At 59.4% G+C, this 24,719-nt stretch overlaps 2 protein-coding genes across 2 annotated transcripts in view; one reads left to right on the top strand and one right to left on the bottom strand.

The window, feature by feature from the left end:
• The first annotated feature begins 492 nt into the window (after positions 1-492).
• LOC111149378 (leucine rich repeat containing 10B) lies at positions 493-1,371 on the top strand. Its single transcript, XM_022506394.1, has one exon. It carries the CDS (start codon positions 493-495, stop codon positions 1,369-1,371), a length of 879 nt encoding a protein of 292 aa, XP_022362102.1.
• Positions 1,372-6,676: 5,305 nt separating this feature from the next.
• Positions 6,677-24,719, bottom strand: part of LOC111149508 (synaptotagmin 7) — a 37,110-nt gene continuing 19,067 nt past the window's right edge. Inside the window, exons 6-11 of the mRNA XM_022506604.1 lie at positions 21,212-21,347; positions 16,789-17,059; positions 13,387-13,556; positions 12,783-12,897; positions 12,046-12,245; positions 6,677-9,734 (exon numbers count right to left, since the gene is read on the bottom strand). Of these exons, the coding sequence (XP_022362312.1) occupies positions 9,630-9,734; positions 12,046-12,245; positions 12,783-12,897; positions 13,387-13,556; positions 16,789-17,059; positions 21,212-21,347 (997 nt within the window). The 3' untranslated portion in view covers positions 6,677-9,629. The remainder of the gene's footprint in view (positions 9,735-12,045; positions 12,246-12,782; positions 12,898-13,386; positions 13,557-16,788; positions 17,060-21,211; positions 21,348-24,719) is intronic.

Below are 24,719 nucleotides of genomic sequence, written 5' to 3'. Positions count from 1 at the left end.
GGCTTTCGGGACGCGGAGCTTGGGTTCTCTCGGCTTGCGCCGGCTCACCCGGGGGGGCGCGGGGGGGGGGGGGGGGGGGGGGGGGACGGGCCCGGGAACCGGGACCCCGCTCTGGTGGCACCTCGGCCCCGCCCCGCCCCGCCCCCCTCCGCCTCATTGGCAGCAGCACACGCGTCGGGGGTTGCCAGGGCGACGGGTCGCGGAGCCGCAAGTCAGCGCTAAGCCGAGGCAGTCGGCCTCCGGCGGAGGGAGCGCGGGAGGCCGGAGGGCGGGCGGCGGAGCGCAGCTGCGGGGCCCCGAGCGGGCGCCTCCTCCCGGCCCGGCCCGGCCCCCCTCCCGGCGCAGGGACAGGCCGGGGCGGGGGGCCCCGGAGCCGGCGCGGCCTCGGCCCCGTCGGGGAGGCCCCGGGGGCGGCCAGGGCGGGGCGATGCCGGGAGGCGGAGGCGGCGGTGGCGGCGGCGGCGGCGGCGGCCCGGGCCGGGGCCCGTGACCATGGGCATCGCCGAGTCCACGCCGGACGAGCTGCCGTCGGACGCGGAGGAGCAGCTGCGCAGCGGCGAGCAGCAGCTGGAGCTGAGCGGGAGGCGGCTGCGGCGGCTGCCCAGCGCCGTGTGCGCGCTGAGCCGCCTGCAGAAGCTCTACGTGAGCGGCACGGGGCTGCGCGAGCTGCCCGAGGAGATCGAGGAGCTGCGCGAGCTGCGCATTCTGGCGCTCGACTTCAACAAGCTCGAGCGCCTGCCCGACGGCCTGTGTCGCCTGCCGCGCCTCACGCGCCTCTACCTGGGCGGCAACCGGCTGCTGGCTCTGCCCGCGGACTTCGCGCAGCTGCAGAGCCTGCGCTGCCTCTGGATCGAGGGCAACTTCCTGCGGCGCTTCCCGCGGCCGCTGCTGCGCCTGGTGGCGCTGCAGTCGCTGCAGATGGGCGACAACCGGCTGCGCGCGCTGCCCGCCGAGCTGCCGCGCATGACGGGCCTGCGCGGCCTGTGGCTCTACGGTAACCGCTTCGAGGAGTTCCCGCCCGCGCTGCTGCGCATGGGCCGCCTGCACATCCTCGACCTGGACCGCAACCGCCTGGGCGGCTTCCCCGACCTGCACCCGCTGCGCGCCCTGCGTGTCTTCTCCTACGACCACAACCCGGTCACGGGGCCCCCGCGCGTCGCCGACACCGTCTTCCTCGTGGGCGAGGGCGCCGTCGAGCGCATGGCAGAGCGCGACGAGCCCATACCTCGGCCGCTGCCCCGGCGCCCAGCTCGGGCCTTTGAGGATGAGGAGGAAGAGGACCTACTCATTGGGGGCGGTGGCTCCCGGGCTCTGGGGGCCCCCCGGGGCAGCCTCCCCGCCCTGGAAGCCGCTCCGGGACTGGGCACCTGAGCCTATGCTCTGGGTGATGGACTTGGGCCATTCTGGGAGGAGGGGCTCTGGGAAGGTCTGTGGGAACGGCAGACCCCTACCTTGGGGCAGTGAAGGGGGCACTTTGGTCGAGCTATAGGGACAGGCAGGCCTGGGGGCCATCTTCGCACACTCCTGGTTGGTAAGCAGCCTGCCACCTGGCTGATCTCTGGGCAGTCCTCAGACTGGGAAGCCTGGCTCGGTCTAGTCGCCTCGGGCTCTGTCTAGTCTGATAGCGTTGCTGACAGCACAGCGGAGATGCTGGTCAGCGCTGTCCACGGCATCACCACCTTTGGCTGAGTCTGGGTGCCCAGAGTGCCACACCAGCCCTCCCTCTCCTGGAGTTTCGATCTCCTAAAGCCACCCTTCCTGGTGCAGGAGCCGCTACCTCTGGGGTGGACCACAGGCCTGTGTGAGCCCGAGCTGCCCTTGAAGGAGGGCCTGGGCCCCGCGCCAGTGCCCAGGACAGAAGTGGGAGAGCGGGATTGGGGCCCTAACACCCAAGCTGCTCTTGGCCCTCCACTGGGGCCCATCGCACATACCTCCCTTCCCAGGCCCCCTAAAACTTGCATGGGGTAGGGGGCGCTTAGAAGGCAGGGTCTTTACTCCCGCCTCTGATTCTGTTCTGTTCTCTCAGCTTGTGCCTGGAATCTCGCCGGGAGCAGAGAGCTCTCTCTCCCTTCCCCAAAGCCTGAGCCTTCCAGCTGTCAAGTTTGAGAAGAATCCACTGTGCCTCTAGGGCCTCCTGCGAGGAGGAGAGAGGATCTCTGCTCTGGGAGGCTGCTCCGGGGCCTCTCCCGTTGCCTGCACTCTCCATTCCCTTAAATGGGCACAGTCAGAGTGGCTGGCACGGCGTGGGGCACGGGACAAGCACTGTGTGCCTCCACTCCGTCACCAGGGACAGTCTTAGGGGGTGAGGAGTGGGGTGCCGCTCTACAATTCCCAGGGCCAGATCTTTCCCATCCAAGCAATAACGGAAGGTGGGGGCCAGGGCGGGGACACTCAGGGACACCGTCAGGGGCAGGGGCCCCACGTGGTAGTGTTTTCTTTAGGAAGAAAAAAAAAACTGGCTGTAAACATAAATTATATTTCTTGGAGAAAGAATGTGTGTTTCCCACATGCCTGTTTATTTATAAGTCCTGGGAGCACTGGGTCCCATGGCTGTGGGGAACCTGGGCTCCCTCTGGCACGGCAGTCCTGTCCATGTGCGCCAGCTCTGCGTCAGGCGGGCCGTGGCCAACAGTTGTGTCCTGTCTGGGGACCAAGTGCCTGCCGTCTGTTACAAATGGCTTTGGCTGCTTGAGACTGGTCTCCTGTCTTGCTTTCACTCACTCTGCCAGCCAGAAACCACTCTCACCTCCTTTTTTGTCCTTTCCAGCTTGCTTCGTAGGTTCCTGGCTCTTAATATAATGTGAATCTCCCTCAAGCTGGGCTGACCTTTCTCTCTCCTTTCACTGGCACTCGCCCCCCCCACCCCCTCGCCATGTGTCTATTCTTCCCTCTTTCCATATCCCTCACTCTGTTTTCCTTTTTCTTCGTCTCTCCCTCCTTATCTCTTTTTTACTCAGTCATGGTATTACTTTCTTTCCTCATTATTCAGGAAAAAAAGATTTAAAGAAAACATCATAAAGCCTCAAGCCTAGAGGCCCATCTCCCATGAGAAGATGCTGCCCGGCCACGGTCACCATGGCAACAGGGCTGATGTCATTCAAGGCCCAAAGGTCAGGTCCGGCCCAGCAGCTCTGTTGGTCACTGGGCTGGGCCTGGGTTACAGGGAGGCTTGGGATGGATCTGGGAGCAGCTGACTTGCAAGTGAGAGAAAAGGCCTTGAACGGACAGAAGGAGTGGGTGGATGGGGAAGACTGGAAGCTACCTCCTGCTCCAGGACAACCAGGGGTCTGGGGCTTGGCTGCAGAGCTTTTCCCTCCTGGGGCTCCTCAGGTGCCCCTGCTCCCCTGGCTGGAGCTCCATCAGGGTCAATGGTCCTTTCTGGGGCTTGGAAACTTGGAGGATGGAATTTTAGGTCTCAAAATCACTCGAGGTAGGAAGCGCAGCTGACCAGAGACTGTCCTCTTGCTCCGTGACTCAGACCACAGCATACAGGAAATAGCCCTGAGGCCAGATTCAGAAGGCGTGGGTTCCAGTCCTAGTTTTGCAATTGGCCAAGTGACTTGGAGCACGTCGTGGTCCCCTGGGCCTCAGTTTTCCCATCCGCACACACAGTGTTGGGTTTGTGTAGATGTGATGCTACAGCTCAGAACACCATGCAACCCGGCATTTCTCTACTTCCCTCCGTGTGAATCTGAGATGTAGGGGAAGTCGAGGTGTGGGGGTGGGGGGAACCACGGTCACTCTGGAGTACCTACTGGCCCCCATAACCCAGATTTCCTCCCTCTCGGTGTGTTTCCCTGTACCCCTTCCCCTGTTGCACCTGCCTGAGAACTCTAGGTGAGGCCAAGTCCCCATGCGTACCCCGGGGCCATGTGCAGGCACAGAGGGTCCCTACCGAACATGGCACCCTCATCCATGGCTGCTACCAGCCAAGCAGGGGCTGCCAAGGCTAAGTTTCTCTCCAGGGAGAAGAAAAACCTGTTGGGGCCCAGTTCCCAGCTTTTCTACTTGCTTTGCACCACCACCAGGAACCAGCTCCTCTTGGGAAATGAGACCGTTTGGCTAAAGTGGTTGCAGACTCCTGGCTTGAGAGCACTACCAAGGGTCTGGGTCTCCATCTGGAAATGGAGAGACCAGGGTAGGGAGGGGGCCGTTGCCAAGGACAGTTGCCAAGGACAGCTGGAAAGAGCACGGTATTGGGAGTCCTAGCTCACCCCTGCCCCAACTGCCTGTGACTTCTCACTTGGCATTGGGGGGAGGGGGCGGGGGTTGGGGAAGGGAAAAGATTTTTGGAGGGGAATTTGTAACAGTGGACCTGTCTACAGCACTCCTGTTGGTGCGGGGCAGTCAGTGGGGGGGTGGGCCTTGGGGGAGCACCTTGGAAGCTCTCCAAGAACTGTGTGTGTGCCTAGGGTTCAGGGATCAGAGCCAGAGGGCAGGCAGTGGTGACCGTGATGACAAATGAGCAAAGGCAGTAGCAGGGTGAGGGACAGGCCCCGGAGGGAAGGGACTTGCTCATCCATGGAGTTCAGGTCTCCTAACCTTGAGCTGAATCCACACCAAAGGAGATCCCCTCTGTCCTAAGCTGATGGTCAGGTTTCGGTGCGTGATGGGTGGGATCATGCCCTCCCAGAGCCTCCCTGCAGCAGACCTGGCCAGCAGAGTGGCGGAGACTGAGACTAGGATATGTGTGTGTGTGCGCATGTCCTTTCTTAAGTTGTGACAGTCATCCCCCGCTTCCCACCCACCCTCTGGGGCTTGGGAGAGCAGAAGGCGCTGCTCGGGACCTGGAGGCCATGCCCAGAACCCCCTCCTGCCTCCCAATACCACCATGCCATCTTGCCCAGCCACCTGTCCCAGAGCTTCCTGAAGACACTTGGACACTCTTCTTCTGAGGATGGACATTTATTAGCACACCTAGGCGTGCCACACAGAACATGTATCAGACAGGGGTCGCTGCCCAGGGGGGCTCACAATCTAAAGACACAAGGCACACACACACACACACGCGCAGGACGCAGACACAGGGAGTGGGGCATCTTCAAGGGACACAGATGGTCAGGGGAGCCACGGGCTGGGGAGTAGAGCATGATCAAGCGTGTCCTTCCGCTGTCTTTGTTGGGGACGGAGAGGAGAGCAGGACGTGGCCCAGGATGGCCTTCGGGAAAGCAGCAGCATCTGGGAGGGGTTTGCGTGGGGAAGAGCACACCAGAGGACGGGGTTCCCGGGCACAGGGAGAGATGGGCAAATCTCTTGGTGAAGGCATGGATGCTGGGAGAGCTGACAAGGTGAAGGTGGGCGAACCAGGCAAAAGGTCCAGGGGGAGCCCCTGAGCCCCTGAGGGGGTCTTCCCTCGGGCCCAGCTTTCCAGAGAGATCCTGAACAGAAGTTCTGGCAAGGCGTGCTCTTCAGGCTACTTACCTGATCTGAGGGTTCCCTCTAATCTCTGGGATAGAGATCAGAAGCCAAAAGAAGAAAACCACCTTTTAACGGGACACTGAAGCCAGGTTGGAAGAAATTGACGGAATGGAAGGGGACAGGACAGGTGGCTTTAGGTGGGGGTTCTTGGTGCATCGCAGGGAAGCAGTTGCCCACCCCAGGTGCTGGGGAGCAGGGGTGCGGTGGCACCCTTCACTCTGGAGGGGGCAGGGCCAGCCGCTGGCACATGGGGACAGACATGCACTTGCTCCTTCTGGGTCTGCGACAGATGTAGCACCTTCCTTCTAAAGTACCCTGAGAGCTGCCAGGCCTCGGCTTCCCCCAGGCTACGTGCGGGGAGGGCAGGAAATGGGCTGGGATGGTTATTGCTTTTTTGTGAACTAAGGACACTGGTCCTGGGGAAGGAAGTAACTTGCCCGGGAACCACAGTGGCTGGAAAAGGAAGACACTGGGGCCCAGTTTCCTCGGACTGGAACTGGCCATGGGCTCTTTCGATTTGGAAAGATTCTTCTAATCCTAAAGGATTAAAACCGAAAAGGGTAGAGAGAAGCCAAAGATCCAGCCAACAGACCTGGAGCTCCTTCCTGGTCCCCGAAACCACAATAGGCCAATCAGCATTTGGGGGGGAGAGGTAGGCAAGGTGGAGGGTCCTGGTTTGGATTGTCTGACCTGCCTTGGAGGGTGGTGACAGTCCCCTGGGAGCTGAAGGAGGTGATGCTGGGCTGGGTGAGAGGGTCTCAAAGAGACTCCACTCCCGACAAGCCTCGCTTCAGGTCTGATAGGGAAGTATGGCTGCTCTCCTGCTTTCTGGGTAGCTGGTGGGTTCATATTCTAGATCTGAGGAGGGGCTGGAAGGTCAGGGAGGGCCTCATCACCAGTGAAGCCAAATCCCAAAGGGGACACAGGGAGACTCAGTCCCAAGCTTCCCAACCCCCTCACCCAATACCTCTTCTCTGGGAGGTGAGGTAGGGCTGGGACCCACGGAGGAAACAGCCGAGGCCCTACTTCGTCACGATCCTTTATTGATCAGAACGGGCCCTGCCACAAAAAGCAGGGCCCATTCCCACAAAAATATGATTTTGCAAAGAGGAAATTTTGCTGGCTTAGAGGGTGGGTGTGGTGGAAAAATTTTGTATGGTTCTTTTTTCCTTTTTTTTTTTTTTTCCCCTTCTTCAGTTTTTCTTCATTTCTCTTTGCTGCATTTTTTTTTTCTTGTGATAGTTTCTGTCTGTCTGTCTTTTTAAAAACACTTGCACTCAAGGACTCCAACACAATACAAACAGTGGCCACCAACCCCACCCCTGGGGCCCAAGCCAGGCTGGGGACTCTGGGGGCCCCCTTGGCTTTTTTTGTGGCTGTTTTCCTTGTCCCTTCCCTGGCGTCTGGCGCCAGTGGGCAGGTGCGGGGTCCTGTGGCAGGTGGAATTTGTACAGCAGTTACGAAGGGAGATGGTCACAAGAAAGGATACCTGAACGAGGTAACAACTAAGTCTAGGGCGCCCACAAAGACTGCAGGTGATGCTCATGAAGGGACCTGGGACACAGTGGAGAAGAGATAGATGGGCCCAGGCCAGCCTCGGCTATCCCTGGAGACTCTGCAGGGGGAGGGGCAGGTGGGCCTTGCTTTCAGGCTACAGTAATAATACTTTGCTCCCGGGTAGCACCTTCAGAGTCCTCCTGCCTCAACCCCCAGGTCAGGTGACGGCGGCCTCACAACCTCCCCTATGAGGTAGGTGAAGTATTATTACCATCATTTTACAGATGGGGAAACTGAGGCCCCGGGAGTGTGGGTGATCTGCCCAAGGTCCTGGGACGGTGGCAGGGCTTCTGTGCCCTTCCCCCCATCCTCAAGTTCCCCATTCCCTGTTCTCCTCTGGCCCTAGCCCAACCGCGTCCTCACCGCATACCACCCGCCTCCTTCTTTGCCAGCCCACAGGACCTTGGCCCACCACTTGCCGCCCCTCCCCGGCCTCCCGGCCGCAGCGTATTGGGGGTTGGGAAAACCCAGGCAGGGTTCACCAGTATGCCTGGGTGGGTCAGACTGGGAACAGACTCCGCCCGCAGATGCTCTCTGCAGATGATTCGCCAAGAGCTCTGTGGGCGGGGCTCGAGGAAAAAAAGGTGCGGTTGCTCCTCCCACTCATTGCAGGTTGGTTCAATCCCGCCCCCACCCCCCGCCCCCAGGCTCCGCAGCGGGCCAGGGGACACAGGGGCGGGGCTGGCACCCCGTAGTGTTGGGGCACAGGATCTCAGGGAGCCATGGAGGACAGATCCCTCGCCTTGCAAGGCTTCCCACAAAACCCTCTGATCACGCCTTCGGAGTTGCTGCCCTCCTATCCCGCTGGGGGCTGGTCCCCAGGCCGCCCGATAAAGACCCTGCACTTGGGGCAGGGCCCCATTTTAAGCAAAGCTACAATACAGAAAAATTGGGATTTACAAGAAATATGGGTGACTATTTGCTTTACAAGAGCACTCCTGAATCTACAAAATGATTCACTGACACTGTATGACGCTCCTCCAGACCGTAGGAGGAGGGGATGAGGACACGGGTGTGAGATTCAGTGTAATACATTTTGATACGGGCAGCTCAAGGGGCAGTCTACTGAAGGAAAATGGCTCTCAAATTCCCATGCTTTTGCCGTGCTCTGTAAGTGGGGACCCTATCCAGAGTCTCCCCTTGGGGTCAGGCCCATCTCGGGGTAGAACTGTGGTCCCAGGCTGCCACCACAGACGTGGTGTCCGGGCGCCACCTGGCGGCCTGTGCCGGCAACGTCAGGCCCAGGCAGGCAGACCCCCCGGATTTGACTGTCCCCAGCTGTCTTTTATCAATACCAGGACCCTTGTGGGGCTGAGCAGGGTTAAGCAGAGATCATCCCGGCATCTGCTGTCTCCAAGGGGAGGCCAGTTCTAGTCTCTGCAACGGCTGAGGCAGAGAAATCCCCGCTTCTTTGGGTGAGGCAACCTCAGAACTTGCGGAATCTGGATTTTCCCTACTTCTTCTGCCTCAACTGAGAGGGCGGGAGGAGCTGCTCGGAGGGACTGGGAGCAATGGGGAAAGAAGGCTGGGCCACAGACCCCGACCCCAAATGGAAGGGAAGGTCTGCGAGTTCGGCAGATGGAGGGCTGCAGAGGTCTGCCCAGACAGGGAAGGAACCTGGGAAGCATGGAGAACACGGCCAGCTTGGCTGGGATCTGAGATCTGGGGCAGCTGAGGGTGTCTGGGTGAGGGTGTTGGGGAAGAGGGCTGGTGGGGCTGTGGGACCCCTAAGAAGGAAGGGAGGGGAGTCCTGGTGCAATGTGGTACACGCAGTAGGGGCCTAAAAGGTGTGAAATGATGTTCAAGTGATGACATCGCTCAGCAAGGAGCTCCGGGAGAGCTCTGAGCAGAGACAGGCAGGAGGTGGAGGCAGCCAAGTTCTCAGTCCCGCTCCAGAGTCTGCTCCTCTTCCGCCACCCCACCCTTCCCCTCTCACCCCTCACCTGCCTCTCCTTGCCCACCCCTGGCTCTGTGCATTGACCTCTCTTGGCCTCCTGTCCTACCTCACTTTATGAAAGCCTGCCCTCTCTGCACGGGCGGCCCCCAGGGGGACAGGGTAAGAGTGCCCCCCCGCCCCCCCCACACACAAAGTGGACGCGACGCCAAGTACATGGGCTTCGGCTCCAGGACCCTGGAGCGGGCTATATACTATCCTTGGCATTCAGGGCCCAGCTGGCACCTGAAACTGCCCTGGGATGGGCCTCTCCTGGCCAGGCCAGGCCAAACGCCTCGGCCTTCCTTCCCCCGGGCCCATATCGGGAGCTGGGGAGAGAGCAACTTCTCTCCACTCCAGGCACTGCCTTAAAGAAAACAGGGGACCGTGCCCACCTGGCGGGTCTCTGGAGGGGTCTGCCCATCTGCCTGTCTGGCCTTCACGCTCTCCCCCACTTCTTTAATATCAGCAAGTCAGGAAGGAAAGGGGCAAAGCAGGAAAATGGCTCCCAAAGCCCCTCCCCCAGAGCTGGACCGGTGGAGGATGAGGCTGGTACTTCCTAGAAACGGGGCCCAACGGACTCCTGGGACCCCTCCCTGGCCAAGCCCTCAGGGTCCTCCCCTCACCTATGGCGGGGGGCCAGGCCGGGCATTGTGCATAAAGTGGTGAGGGCATGATGGGGACCTGGGCCCTTGGCCCCCTGGGCCTCCTGTGGCCACACTTAGGCCTTCAGCTGGTGCCACTGGGCCACCGGCTGCCGTGGACGGGCGATCATGTCCTTCCAATGCTTCACCTCCCCGGGCCCGCTCTTCCAGGACAGGTAGATCTGGGGAGAAAGGGAAGAGCACGGTATCAGTGACACTCAAAAGCATTGTCCCCTGCCCCCGCAGGGGGTGATCTCCATCTCCTCAATGGCAGCCCGAGGTCGTGATCATGGGGACCTAGAGGCCTCTGCCTACAGCGACGGCCTACCCTCAGAGGCTCCCTCCTTCTCCCTCCTCCCCACCAGCTTGACCCATTTTCCTTGCTGTGCCTCCCTCTGGGAGCTTGGGCCTGCCTGGCCCTTCCCAGTTAAGACTCCTGACCTGTTTTACAGTGGGGGTGGAGGCAGCTAGGCCCAGCCCTTCCTGCCCTGCTGGCCACTGTCTAGCTCTTCTCACTTTTTTTTTTTTTTTTAAGATTTTATTTATTAGACAGAAAGATATCACAAGTAGGCAGAGAGGCAGGCGGAGAGAGGAGAGGAGGAAGCAGGCTCCCTGCTGAGCAGAGCCTGATGTGGGGCTCGATCCCAGGACCCTGAGATCATGACCGGAACCGAAGGCAGAGGCTTAACCCACTGAGCCACCCAGGTGCCCCAAGCTCTTCTCACTTTTGATCGCTCCCCTTCTCGCCACTTCCTGCCCGCCAGGCACTGAGGTCAGGAGTTTATAAACACGTCCCCGAATCCTTACCCATGAGGCAGGTATATTACTTACATTTTACAGATGGAGAAACGAAGGTGTGGAGAGCAAGAGACTCACCCAGAAGTTGTAAGTGGTACAGTGGAATGTACATCTAGCCCTTTCAGCCTCTGTCCTACCAGCCCGATCCCGCTGGCTTCTGTTTTGGGGGTTTTGCAGCCTCGTGGAACCATGGGCATGGTTCCCCCAGCTGACCCCAGCCTTGTGACTGGAGGCTGGTTAGAAGCCCGGGCTCACCAAGCGACTCTGGCTGGCCTGAGAACCCCTCCTCCTTCACCTTGGCTCAGGCAGCAGAAGGTGGGACGGTTTCAGAAGGGGCTATGATCGGTATCACGAGAACACCCAAATGCAAAAGGCTAAGCTTCCAAAGAGCTCTGAAGTAGAAAATGGTTACTTGGCCCGAGCTGGTCAAGGAGGGGGATCAGTAGGCCGCAGGCTGATGGGAACACATGGTCCTGCTAGGCTACAGGGGTTGCCACCCTGAGGAATGGTGCCACTTGTGACTACAGGTTGGGCGCTCAGGTTCCTGGGACCTTACCTGAAGGTCAGGGGCTTCCCTTAGGTAGCTAAGTTCTCCATCCCCAACTGAGAGTTGCCTCCATTGTGGCTCTCTTCCCCATGGGGGCCCAGGTCACTTGTCATTTACCCCATACGGGGCTGTGCCTCAGGGAACACAAATTTTTTCCTCCCGTGCTCCTGGCATCGGCCCTTCCCCTCCACCTGCCCTCCTCCGTGGCTTCCTGTACTGCTCCTGGTCAAAGCTCTGGATGCACAGACATGCCCTTAGTAGGAATGCTTCACGAATAACTTTTCTTACAATGGCAGCTAACACACACACTCAAAGCAGCATGCTAAGCATTTCGCCCATGTTGTCTTATTTCATCTCCGCATGCTGGGAGGTTAGCACTGTCTTACTTTCATTGTGGAAATGAAATGGGGCTCAGATAGGTCATGGCTGTCAAGAGTGGGGTTGGGGCCCAGCAATGTGATTCCCAAGCCCAAACTCTCCACACTAAACCATAAACGAACTCAGGGATAGACATTTCAAGGTAGAAAAACTGAAGGGATTATGTCACAGACTCATCCTGGAAAAACTCAAGGCCAGGTATGGATTTTTTTGGTAAGTCTATCATGAGGAGAAGTCACTTTCTACAAGGAGAACATCTGCAGATCTCGGGTAATCCTCATACCACCCTGTGAAGGGCTATAGGGTCGGTACTATTGGCTCCGTTTTATAAATGAGGACACTAGAGGTCAGAGGGACAAGTGGCTTGCCCAAGGTCACACAGCTATTTAGCAACACATGGGGTGGGAACAAAAGCCAGGTCTTTGGGGTCTGACTGCGGCTTCTTACACTGCTCCACCGAGCTCACCCTCTGAAGATGGGACCTGGGTGACACTGCTCTGAGGTCCTTACCCAGCTGGAGGGTCCTGTCCAGTAAACTCCCTTTTGGGGACCCAAGCCATGTCTTTCTCCCACTTCCTCCTTTCTCTGCCCTTCTAGTGGTCTGGACCAACCCACAGTAGGACACCCAAGGAAGATTTTGTCCCATCCTCTCATTTATAGATGAAATGGAAGTGCAAAGAGGGGAAGGGACTGGCCCAGCCCTGAGCTCACCCACTGCCCCTGCTGCTTCTTGGAAGTCAGGTGTGTCGCCCCACCCACCAGGCCCCTACCTTGCCAATAACATCATTGCGGCTAAGCTTGTCCTTGTCCATGACAGTGATGATGATGGTCGTCTCCCTCAGCTTCTCCGTGGGGATATCAAAGGCAAAAGACTCGTTGAAGATGGGGTTCAGGTTCCTCTTCATAGTCACTGTCTTCTTCTTCTCCACCCGCTTGTCTTTGTACATCAGCCACACCTTCACATAGGGGTCTGGGGAAGGGGTAGAAGAAGGGTCAGTGTTGGAGCTCCCCAGGATTCCCTTCCCTCTCCAGGAGTGGCAGCTGGGGCAGGAGGGGCTGCACGCTTTCCCCAGAGGGTCAGGAGAGCCCCAAGCAACAAGGAGAGGGATCTGGGGGACCAGTGGATAGATGAATTGGAAGGGACCTTGGCCATCACTCAGTGCCCTATTATGAAAACAAACAAGGAAACTGAGCCCCACAGAGGCCAGGTCTTGCCTGAGGTCACCCATGACAAGTGTTCGAGCTGGCGCTGGAGCCCAGATCTCCCACCACAGTGCTCCCCTTCTCCCTGATTCTGGTCAGGACGGAGTCCAAGTGATACAGACCCTGAGGGTGCTCCAAAGGGGGCCACCCAGGGCTCTAAGGTAGCGGAGTTGAGACAAAAGGTGGGGTGAGAGGGTCAGGGGTGAGTGCACAGCTCAGACCCTGCTCTCCACATCCGGCATGACCGTCATGTCCCCAGAACCTTCCCAGTCCCTCCCGCACTCTTGTCGAGAAGCCCCAGGACCTGAGGTGCCCCCGATGTCCATGGCTTTGAGGTTCCGGGCTTTGATGATGTTCACGATGATAGAGTTGGCAGAGGGGTTGTAGCAGAGAGACAAGAGCAGCTCCCCTCGGCTCCCCTGGGAGGGAAAGGCTGCGGGTGAGCCTGGGCTGTGGGGAGGGGTGTCCCCCTCCACTCGCCTCAGCTCCCCTGGGAGGGAGAACAGGAGCAGTGTGGGGACTGGGGGAGAGGGGAGGGTTAGAGAACTCTCTGGCTGGCTCTACTGCCCCAGGGCCCTCCCTGCCCGGGCCCAGGTGCTCACCCATCCCCACCTTTCACCTCTGTCACACCCGGTGTCCCCTCACCTGGCAGTTCCGTACACCAACCCCCATGGGGCCCCTCCTCCCTACACAGGCACCAGGTCCTTTACCACAGCTCAGCAGCTCCCACCCACCCTGCCCCAGGGCCAAGCATGGGTGCTGAGACCAAAGGTGGGAACTCTGCTCCCCTGGGTGCCCGTTTCCCACCACCCTCCTGACATTCCCAAAGTTGCAGGGGGACTAGGACCAGTTCTGCTGGCCCTGACCTGCCCGCCCCCTGAGCCAGGGAGCCATAAGTGGGGCCTTACACTCCCATCGCTGCATGGCTTCAGATCCTTCCAGAAGGTCTGCATCTGGGTCAGGTCCACCTTGTTGAGAGGGATGGACACCTCCCCAATGGGGTCATTGCGGCTGAACCGGTCATAGTCCAGGACCTGGAGGTAGAGGATCCTCTGCACCACCTTCTCGTACGGGAAACCTGGCAGACAGACGGCGGCTTGGGTGAAGCACAGGACAGAGGGGCCACATGGGGCCTGGGCATGGCGACCCCCCCCCAGGGCACCAAGTCCCTGTGAGGAAGCCTGCCCCCTGCTACCCCACCGAGGTATGGGAGGCAACAGCCGAATTCTGACCTTCCTGAAGCATTAGCAAGAACTGTCATGGCCACACTTTTCCCTCATGACAGCTCTCCAGGGTCGAAGGCATCTGATATATTTTACAGATGCGGAGACAGAGGCTCAGAGGGCTCATATCACCTGCCTGCAGTCTCCCAGCTAAAGAGCAGGCGGGACCATTTAGGCACTCCTGGGTCATGTGTCTGTCTCGGGGGCTGGGCAGGGGTCCCTCTCTCCCTGGGCAGCCCCGCCCCTGCCGATCTTGCCTGAAAGAGCCTGGGCCAGCAAGCCAGCCCCAGGAGGCCTCAGGCAGATGGGAGGGGCAAAGACACAGAAACAGGAGCGGATGTGTATCCTCAGACGCCACGCTTCCCCCTCCAGGGATCAGCCAGTCCTTCGCTTCCCCCTCCAGGGATCAGCCAGTCCTTCGCTGTTCAACAGATCCCAAAGCTATCCCCTTCTCCACGGCCACCTCCCTCATCCAAGCTGCTGGCACGTTCTAGACAGTCACCAGAGTTTCCAAACCACCCTCCCTGCCTGTGTGCTTTCTCCTACCATCCATTGTCAACACAGCAGAGTGATACCTTAAAAATAGAAATCCCATCGTGACACCCTCCTGCTTAAAGCTTTTCAGGGGCTCCCAGTGCACTTAGAGTAAAAGCCGCACGTCCTGCCTTGGCTTCCAGTCCTTCTGTACAACCTGGCCCGCTGTCCTTTCCCGGCCCCTCCTGCGAGCGCTTTCCACTCAGTGATGGGCTCCCGCCACACCAGCTTCCTTCCCCGAGTTCCAGCACCCGGTGTCTCCTGTCTGGAGGCACTTCCACCACCTGGCCTGGCCGAAACAGTCTCAGCATTCCTCCCTGACATCCCAGATGGCGTCGGGTCCCCTGTTCTAGATTCTAGCACTTTCTGTTCACATCATGCCACCACGGGCTGTTCACAGAGACTCCTCTGTTTCCTTGGGCCTGACTCCCACCAGGGTAGGACTTCCAGGAAGGCATCTCTGTCCTCAACCACCAGATCCCCGCATCCAACACTGTCTCTGGCACGTGGTAGGCACTCGATAAATATTTGTTTAAGTGAATCAATACTTGAAAGGATGAATAAATGGCAGCTAATGGCCTGATAGAGCAGCAGGAATGTGCTTCGGGGAGTGGGTGAGGAAGCTGCAGGGAGTGCCAGGGGAGGGAGTCTGAGGAAGGGCTGAAGCCAGAGTCACTGGACCTGGGGAGGCTTGGTCAGACGAGGGGCTAATCTGGGAGGCACAAAGCACAGAGAAGGTGCAGGTCAGCCTGGAGGCCTGAGGTGGTGAGATCCTGAACCACGGTGTGAGCGGGAAGAAGACAGGACCCCCAACACTTTAGCCTGGCTGGCGGAGAAGATGGGGGGAGAGGAAGAGCTCTGGAGCATTCTAGCACTTTCAGCCAGATGCTAGAAGCAAAACTGCCTCTCACAGGAGCGGGTGTGCTGGAAGAGGAAGTCCTGTGTTCCCCAAACCTCCACCCCCTGAATTCCTTCAGGCCCTCCTCCCACCGAAGGGGTCTAGGTCTTGTCTTGCTCATCTTGGAGTCCCCCAGGGACCTGTCCAGTGACCTCTGGCATTGGTTCAGGTGAACGGTTCTGGAAATGTTGGAGGCTCCAAGAGGTCCCCACACTGGAGTCCATTCTTTTCAACAGCAGAGGAGGAAGTCAGTCTCTTATTTGGCAAACACCTATTCATCCGTGAGAACCCATCCTGAATGGCCCCTATAGTGGGAAATGTTTTCTAGCACCATCAAGTGGAGAGGACAGTGGGTTCCCACAGCATCTGCCATGCAGAGTATGGCTTGATTGTCTACACACCTATGTCCTCCATTAGCTCAGGAATGACTTGAGGGACAAATGGTGCCTTGGTCTTTTCTGCACCCCCAGTACACAGGACAGTGCCCAGCCCATCGCTGGTGCTGGATAAATGTCTGCAGAAGAGATCAGGGGATTGAAGCTCTGCCCATAAATCTCGCCCCACCAGCTGGCCTCACACCCCTCCAGACAGCTGAGCCTCTCCCTGGTTGTCCCATCTCTAAACAGGTCTCCCTGCTGAACCGGGAAGAAGGGTCCTCCCACCCCACAAGCATCCACTAGCTCACCCTCGACGATTCATCTGAGGTGAGCTGGCTGTCACTTTGCAGAAGGGGTGGGGTGTCAAATGGCTGGGACACCAGGTGGGGAAGATTCCCCGGGGTGCACACTGAAAATTCTGGAACCCCGAGACAGATGGTGGTTGGAGTCACAGGGATTTATTTTCACTGGCTGAACATGTCGGGAAAGCATAATGGCTTCTCTACGTGGAGTCCACGCATCAAAAAGGCCTGGGACAGAAATGGCTCCCTGAACACAGCCCAGCTTCCTGGTTACCTTGGCGCCTCAGAGGTAAGAGATAAAGATGGCCTTGAGGGGGTGTGCAGGGGAGAGGAAGGGCATCTGCCTCAGTGGCTTCTAGGAACCAGGGGCATGGTTCATAGCTGCTGTCACCACGCGTCTGGATGTGGGGGAGGGGTGGGGGGAAAGGTTCAGAGAAGGGGAACGGACGGAGCGTCTCCAACAAACTGGTGTAAAGGGTCTTCTGGGTATCATAAGGGCTTTCACAAGTCACTGATTTGTTCCTCCTTGCTATTACTATCCTTCTTTTACAGATGAAGAAACCACTGCCCAGAGAAATGCAGGAACTTGTCTTGGTCACACAGCCAAAGAGGGGCGGAGCTGGGTTTCCAACACGCAGCCTGGGCGGTAGCCTAGACTCCAGGGGCTCCCCCTCTGGGTCCTGTGCGCGCCTCCCCGCCTGCCCGCCCTCCTCAGGAGGAGTCCCGCGTCTGCGCTGAGACCCCAGGTACCGGCTGCGCTGGGTTAGACGCAAAGAGCCTCGGGTTACCTGAGCGGTGACGGAGGTCTGTGTGGGTGAGGGCCGGGGACGCGCGAGTCTACCTGTGTGCGTGCGTGCGCGTGCGTGTGTGCGTGCGTGTGCGCGCGCCTGCGCACCGGTAAGTACAGGCGCCCCAGGGTGGGGGCGGGAGGAGAAGGCGGGGCTCTGGCTGGGGGCGGGGGCAGCCCCGGGCTCACCTTCGAAGAGGAAAGTCTCGTTCCAGTGGGGGTTCAGGTTCTTCCGCTTCACCTTGGTCTCCAGCTTGTGCTTCTTGTCCGGCAGCAGGTAGATCTTGACGAAGGGGTCGCTGGTGCCGCTGAAGTCCTTGGCTGGCAGCTCCTGGGCCTTCATGATCTTCACGGTGAGCGTGGACTCCTGGAAGTTGTAGCCGACACTGAACTGGATCCGGCCCAGGTTCTCCCGGCTGCAGCCCTCGTGGGCCTCGTCCTCTTCGGAGCCTGGGGAGAGCTGGGGGCGGGGGAGAGGCCGGCGGGGTTGGCGAGGGTTCTGCTCCCCGCCCTCCCCCGGGGCTCCCCACCACAGCCCAGCACAGTTAGGAAGCCTCCCTGGGCCTGAAGCCAAGCCTCCCGAGGCGAAGCGCTCGCTCTCCCTTTGGTCACCATGTGGGGCTGGTGGTGGCCCGTCTCATTCACGTTCACATCTGGGCGAGGATTGTCCCGTCACCCGGGAGGGGCAGAGTTGGGACAGCCCCTGCCCCTCAAGCCCCAGAGCAGTGCGCACTCTACTCCCCAGTCTGCCCTGGGTCTGCCCACGGCCCCTGCCCCAAACTCCCCCGCCCTGCTGCTTTTGCCTCCCGGGTCAGAGCTGCATTGATGTCCCCGCCACCCACCCCAGGTCCCTGAGCTCCCCCTCCCGCTCTCCCGCCTTCCACAGCCCAGCGGGGTCCACTGTGAAATGCACCAGCACAAAAGCCGGGGCTGCTGAACAGATGAGGGAGATTGTTCACATCTCAAGAGTTTACCAGGCTATATCTTTGGAAAGTGACTCTCTGGGGTTCTGAGAATGATGTGATTTACAAAATGACTTTTCAGCAGCAACGTCTGATTTGTGTAAGGCATAAATTCATGTGGGGATGCTAAAAATGCAGGTTCCCAGGCCCAGTGCCCAGAGAGCCTGATTGCATGGGGCTGGAGAGGGCCTGGGCCGTGGAGTTGTTTAGAAAGCCCCTCAGCTCGCTCTATTGGGGCTGAGGGCCACCAGGGCCACCGAGAGGAAGGGCCCCGCCTGTGTTCAGCCCCCATCTCCCAGGGGCAGGGCTCTTGGGCCCGCCCAGCATGGGACATGCACGTGGAGGCTGGTGTGGGTGTCCCCTTCCCAAGCTGACATTGAAAAAGTAGGGGGAGTTAATTGGGGGGAGTGTCTCCCAGCCAAATCTCAGCTGTGGCTGCTCATGGGAATACCTGGGGAAGTTTCTAGGTTGCCCGGGTCCCACCCCAGACCCAGGGGTCCTAGTGGCCCAGGCATCCCTCTCTCTGAAAGCGCCCCAGGTGACTAGATGAGAGCCCGAGTTGGGACTCGTGGTACCACATTTAGGGCGAAACTGCTAACCCAGTTTCTCTCCCACTTCCCCTACAGGAGCCTTCCCTGTGTCCCCTCCTTCCTCCTAGGCAGCAGCCCCAGGCTCTGAACTAGCAGGTAATACAGAAAATAAGAATATATATAGTGCGCACCTACCATGGCGGAAGACTTACATCACCTTCTTACTGAATCCTGACAACAGCTGGGTGAGGCGGTTAGCACCACTCCCTCGATGAGGAGACCGGCTCAGAGAGGTTAAGTCACACAGCCAAGATTGCACAGCATCATGGACCCTCTCTGACTTGAAAGCCCACTCTTTCCACCAAAGCAGTCTCACGTCTCAGAGCAATTTTGAGACATTCCCCCCCACCACCACCAAGCCAGCGAGAACTCACCTGCCCCAGGGGAGAAGATTCAAATCACTCTAAGAGCAGTAAGGACCAGGCCTGGCCTCGCCCTGTGTCCTGTGCTTGGCGCTCACTGACTCCCTCTGACATCTGGATGAGGCAGGCACTACCATGTACCAGTCGGGGTGGGAGCGCAGAGAGGTGATTAGCTTGCCCCAAGTCACCCATGAGGGAACAGGGAGTTAAAGCCCGAGGCCAGGTCAGTGCCCAGCCATCATGTGTGTCCAGGCTCCCCTCACTCTGACACTCAGATCCAGCATCAGGCTCCCCTCTAGACCCACTGAGAATGTTGCTTTACCACGCAGGGAAGGTTTCCCCTGTGCTCCTGTCCACTGCTGGTACCAGCCTCATTCCCAGTGCATCTTAGATGGCGCACCTGCAGGACGGGACTGTAAGATCCGTCTTTCGTGGTTCCTGGGATGGTGCAAATGGACTGTGGTCCCTCTCTAGCCCAGCCCCTGCCACAGCTGGCCATGGGACTGGGAGCCTGGGGCATGCATGAGTAGACAGAGCCAGCAAAGACCACTTGCCCCTCCTGTTCCTTCTGTAGTTTGGGTGGAGTCCCTAGTGACTGGAGCCCAGGGGACCCTGGCCCTCTCTGAGGTCTTAGTTCCCAAACTGAGTGGTTTAGGTTCCCAAACCAGGTGGTCTGGGGTGAGAGGCCCAAGCTGGGCCTGGCTCTATGCCTGTTCCCAGCTTTCCCAAACCACAGTCCCAAGCCCTAATTAACCAGCCGGGGCAGCTTTGAGGAGCTGTTTCCATGGCAACCAGCCTGGCCACCCCTAGCAGGGCCCCAGAGGAGGTGCGGCGGGAGCCCCCGCTCCAGTAGAAGCAGGCATCAAAAAACATGTCAGGGCTGGGGTGACTTAGATGGGGGTATGGCTTGGCCTCCTGTCTGACCCCTCTCCCTCAGTCCCTTCCTCTGGCCAGCTGTGGGCATTGACTCCTGACCCCCAGCTTCTGAGGGGCTGGGGCCTGCTTGTCTTCCGCCTGGGGCTGGGCCATTAGACCTTGCTTGCTCCCCTCTGAGCATCGGCTGAGCCCTGAAGCCCATGAGTGGGCCCTGGGGCCTACACTTCCTTCCTCTGCCTGAGGCTCAGTTCCTCCCTGGGGGCAGCAAGTGGCAGGCAAGCTGGCTGGGAATGGTCTGTTCCTTCTAGGAACCTAACTGTCAGGAAGCTGTAACCAATTAAGAGGCTGGGCAGGGAGGCAGGGTGGGCTGTGGCCTGGCCCATCCAGAGGACAGCATGGCTGGGCCCACCTATGTGGGTGGGAGAGATAGACAAGAGGGCCGTGGAGGGCCAGGCACGCAGGGGCCTATGGTGGGGGGTGGCAGGTAGAGGCCCAGGGGAAATCAGCTCTGGAACAGGGAAAATCTGACGCCTGAGTCTGCACCCGAGAGAAATGCAGATCTGAGGGACCACGGCAGGCCTGCCGACTGGGAATCTGCATTTTTGAAAATAGTTATATGTGTCCAAGTCATCTCTGTACTCAACATGGGGCTCGAACTCATGACCCCGAGATCAGGAGCTGCAGGCTCTTCTAACTGAAACCAGCCAGGCGCCCCATGGGAATCTGCATTTTTACGAGCTCACCCAGTGATTCATGTGCATATTATAATTTGAAAATCTCTGGGCAAAAAAAGGGGCAGTGGGGGTGGATGGGTGGAGCTGGCTGGAATCCTAACTGGCAGAAGGGCGGGGCCCAGGGGCTCTGGGGCCCCAGGGGAGCGTGGCAGCTGCCATGCCAGAGCCTGAGCAAAGGAACTCTGAATTGAATGATGTCCAGCAAGGGCTTGAGAGCCCACAAACTGGCTTCCCTCGCTCTACAGGACTGGGGAGGGACCCTCGGTCGAGGGAGCAGAAATTACTTGTCTCCAGTCACGTCCAGTAGGAACACAGCAGGCATCAGTTTCCCCAGCCTCAGACCCTAAGCCTCCTTGAGACTTGTGAGCTGACAAAGCCCTGATGGACGGCCACCTGCAAACCACCGGCTGCCCCATCATGGCGTCCTCACCCTGGGTTCTTCCCCCCAGCTCAGGAGGGGCACATGGCCATGACTCACTGCTGCCACCAGGGGGTGAGGCCTCGGTGCCTTGGTGGAAACGCCCCAGATCCATAGGGCTGGGAGCCCCGTGGAGCGGGGTGTGCACAGAAGACCCTCAGCACAGTCCCAGCAATCAGGACCTGGGGAGTCGTACTCTTCTTTTACCTTTGAGCCCCAGCTGGTCCCCAGCAATGGGGGCTAAAGGGAGGTCCCTGAGAGAGGGAAAATGAGTCCCACTCCACCAGGAGCACCAGCTCGGACCTCCCTTCAGTGGGACACTGCTCCAAGAGAGGGGACCCAGTCTGCCCCAAGCCTTTCCTCCTACGGATCACAAAAATATCTCCCATGAGTAGGTTCTCTTGGACCCCTACTCAACCCAGAAAGAGATGGGAGGAACATGGGCATTCTTATTCTCACTGGACAAATGAGGAAACTGAGGCACAGAGAGCCTGTTCTGGGGAAAAAGCTGAACAAAGAACCCAAGCCTTGCTCACTCAGTCACCATGCTGGTACCCGTACCCGCGTGGACAACTCCCACGCTGTCACCAACTGTCACACGCATCCCCTCCCTGGCCCCAGCCTCCCACTTCAGCTCCTGCCTGGAGCCCCAGCGCCCTGCTCTTCTCACCATGAGCATCTCACTGGTGAGGGAGTTGACGAGGTCCGAGACGGAGGAACGCGGCTCAGTCCGGCGGTCAGACTCATCGTGGGGTGTCTGGCCCGGCACCGGGGCTGTGTTCACTGCCTTCCCTCCTGCGGGCAACCTGGAGGCGGGGGGAATCCAAATGAGCGCAAGTTGGGAGGTGGGCTGGGCTGGGCACCTTGGCCGGGGTGGCAGCGGCACGTCCTCTGAGACCCAAGCAGCCACCACCTCCTGGAGGCCAGCAGGAGCTATGCTCTGGTCCGCAGGGAGGGCTGGTCTTCCCTCAGACAGTGCCCGGGGCCCATCTCCCTCACTTAAGCGCGATCCAGGTAGACTGCCCCTGTGGGTACTCCCACTCCTCCTGTTCCCCAGGAAGCCCCCCACCATCCGGTCACTGCCTGCATGGTGGTCTCTGAGCGTGCCCCTGGCAGCCCTCATCACTCCAGCCTGGCAGAGGAGGCTCCCCGGCATGTCCAGGTTACCCCCTGCGTCATTACCCTCTGCAGACACGCCCCGGGGTGTTATCTCCCAGAGGCCCTGCCTGTGTTTGTTCAGCCTGAGAACGCAGGTGCCCTTCAGACCCAAGAATGACCAGGTGAGGTCAGGACTACTGCCCACACAGCTCTGGCCAGTAGAACTTTCTACGATGGCAGCCGTGTTCTATGTCTGCACTGTCCCTATGTGGCTACTAAGCATTTGAAGTGGCCAGTGCGACTGAGGGCAGAGTATTTTGTGTCGTTCGACTCAAACTAATTTAGATTGAAACAGCCACCTGTGGGATGGGACGAGTCTAAGCCCCCTGCTCCCCAGTCCCCACCCGTCTCCCGCTCTGAGGACTGCGCGTGGGATACGGCTCTCACCCAGGGTCAGAGAGAGATGGGGCACCACCGAGAAGCCCCGGATCTGACCATTCCGTGCGAGGCCCTGTGTGCACCCCGACTCCATGCTGCTCCTGGGAAGCTGGGCTCTCTGGCCTGGCAGCTGGGTGGTGAGCCCAGGCTCTGTCCAGCTGGGGCTCAGGAAGGGGGTACTATAAGCCTGCCCAGGGACCAGGCTGGAACATCTCATGAGGAGGATAGGTGGGGTGGGCAGCGAGGAAAAGACAGGAAGTCCGGCAGCGTGGGGCTCGGGACAGGCTGCAAGAGAACAGCTCTGAGAGTCCCAGAGCCTCAGACTCGGGGACACACGCAGGTGAGACACACATCCTCGGTACGGACCAGCGGGTGGCACACAGTTAGCCACGACAGGCAGACAGACATGCACGGAATCTGTCACGCCCTGGAGGGGAGTTACCAGGACCCAACAGCAAGGTGTGCACATGTGCGTGCACACACGCGGACGTGCGCACGCACACACACTAGTGCACACAAGCCCGACAGACACCCGGGGGCACCCGGGAGAGAAGGGCACAGCAACGAGGCAGGTCGACCACAGCAGTGAGATGACACACACAGAGCGATGCACACTTAGATCCCGAGAGGAAACATCCAGGGAGACCCAGGCATGTTGAGGTGTGCGTGGGACTCGGGACCGGCTGAAATGGGCAAGAGCAGGGAGACGTGTCAGGGACAGACACCCTGCGAATCAGACGCACACACACCTGCTGCGAGAACCCGGCCCTGCCTAGATAGCACGAGACATCCTGCCCTGCCTGGGGCCACCCCAGGGTCCCTCCCAGAAGTGCGGCCACAGCGATGCACGCACACATGCGCACACACACAGGGACACACACTCGTGGACACGTGCGCACGCAGACAGGCACGGGGAGGAAGAGGACACTGAAATAGCTGGAGAGGTAAAGTCAGGTTAAAAATAGAGTGGGACAGGAGGAGAGCGCCAGATTGACTGCTGAAGGTATGAGAAAGTCGGAGTTATTTTGGCCACACCACAGCATCAGCACAGCTGCAAAGCAGCCTGGGAAGATGGTCAGCGCCACTGAAGCTACCGGAGGTCATGGGACAGAGAGAGACAGAGAGACAAGTGCACAGAGAGGCAGAGGGAGAGGCGGAGGGGCCCCGTCACTGGCCCAGGGACATCCCTGTGAGAAGCAGATGGGAGGAAGGAGAGGGGGAGAGAGAGAGGCCAAGAAAGGTTAGTTGAAGACTAGTGAAGAAGGCTGCAGGGTGCACAAGGGGACGAGCGAGGCGGCCGAGAAGAGAGGCAGAGAGGAGGCGGGGGACACACACCGGGACAGAGGAAACATGGTGGTTTTGGGGCGAGGAGAGTGATGGGGGTGGCCAGGTCCCTGCCCTGCCCCGCGCCCCACTCAGGTGGGGGTGGGGCCACGGTGGACACCATTCGGATCCCAAGGAGCGATGGAAGGGATGGCAGGGAGCATGACATGGGCATGGATGCAGGGCAGGATGGGTGAAGGCAACGGGGAACGGGGGCCAGGGGTAGTCCTGGCCTCCTTCCTTCCTCCCTCCCTGGTCCAACAGCATTCTGTTCTTGGGGCCCACAGAACTGAGGCTAAGGGACTGGGAGATCCTGGATGGGGGACTTCCGGGCCACCAAGGATCCTGGGAGGGAGGTAGTGACCAACCTTCCCATCTCCATGTTGCTCGCTAGACGCACCCCTACCTTGTTTGGGAATTGGAATGGCTGCTCCTCTTCCCGGGGCCCTCCTGTCGCCCAGGGACCTGCTGCTGACAGACCTTGGGCGCTGAAAGTCCTCCCCAAGGACAGCCAAGGGGTCAGCTGGATGGGAAAGGGTGGGGGGATCGGGGCAGAAGGGCAGACTCTGGGTCTGGAGGCAGTAGCTGAAGAGAAAGGGACAGATGACCCAAGCCCACCATGCCAAGGTCCAAAGAGCCAGGAGTCTAAAGGAGTAGAGCCCTAAGGTGCTGGGAGCCTGGTGGGATGCTGCCAATCCTGGGGCCGGGGAGAGTTCTGGGAAGGAAGCCCTCAGTGCCAGACACCTTCTTAGCGCCCGGTCGCCTGGGAAACACTCCAGAGGCCCTGAGATGGACGGGGTGGGTGTGACAGGGTGGGAATGGCATGTGTCCACCAGGAGAGTTAGGCAGGGTGGGGGGTGAGGGCCCATGGCCTCCACCTCCACACCCACCCTTCCCAGGAAGGCAGGGACAGCTGATGTAATGGTCAGAAGGGATGGGCGTGTTAGAATACGGGCGGGAGACCTTCATGGCAGAGGTAAAAAGAGGCTGTACGTGGAAATGGAGCCAGCTAATGAACACAGCGGTGATGTGAAATCTCGTTTCCAGCCTGCGTCGCCTCCTGCACACTTCACACCTTCCCCCGACAAGGAGCTCGGGTTCTCAGCAGGCTTCCAGAGGTCTCCAGCCTCCTCCTGCCTCCTCTCCCCCATGGCCCCTGGCTCCTTCCCCGCAGCACTCTAGCCTACCCAGGACCCAGTCCAGGACTCCTGGGGTGCCAGGTGGGCTGGAGGTGGTAGGCTCTGTTTCTCCCACCCCCCCAGGACATGGGCTCGGGTGTGATACCATCTGTGCCACTGAGTGAAAGAACCCGTCCCGCT

Source organism: Enhydra lutris, unplaced genomic scaffold (assembly GCF_002288905.1).
Source record: "Enhydra lutris kenyoni isolate GAN:26980312 unplaced genomic scaffold, ASM228890v2 scaffoldscaffold22, whole genome shotgun sequence".
Lineage (NCBI taxonomy): Eukaryota > Metazoa > Chordata > Mammalia > Carnivora > Mustelidae > Enhydra > Enhydra lutris.
This window is presented reverse-complemented; position numbering and strand designations above follow the sequence as displayed.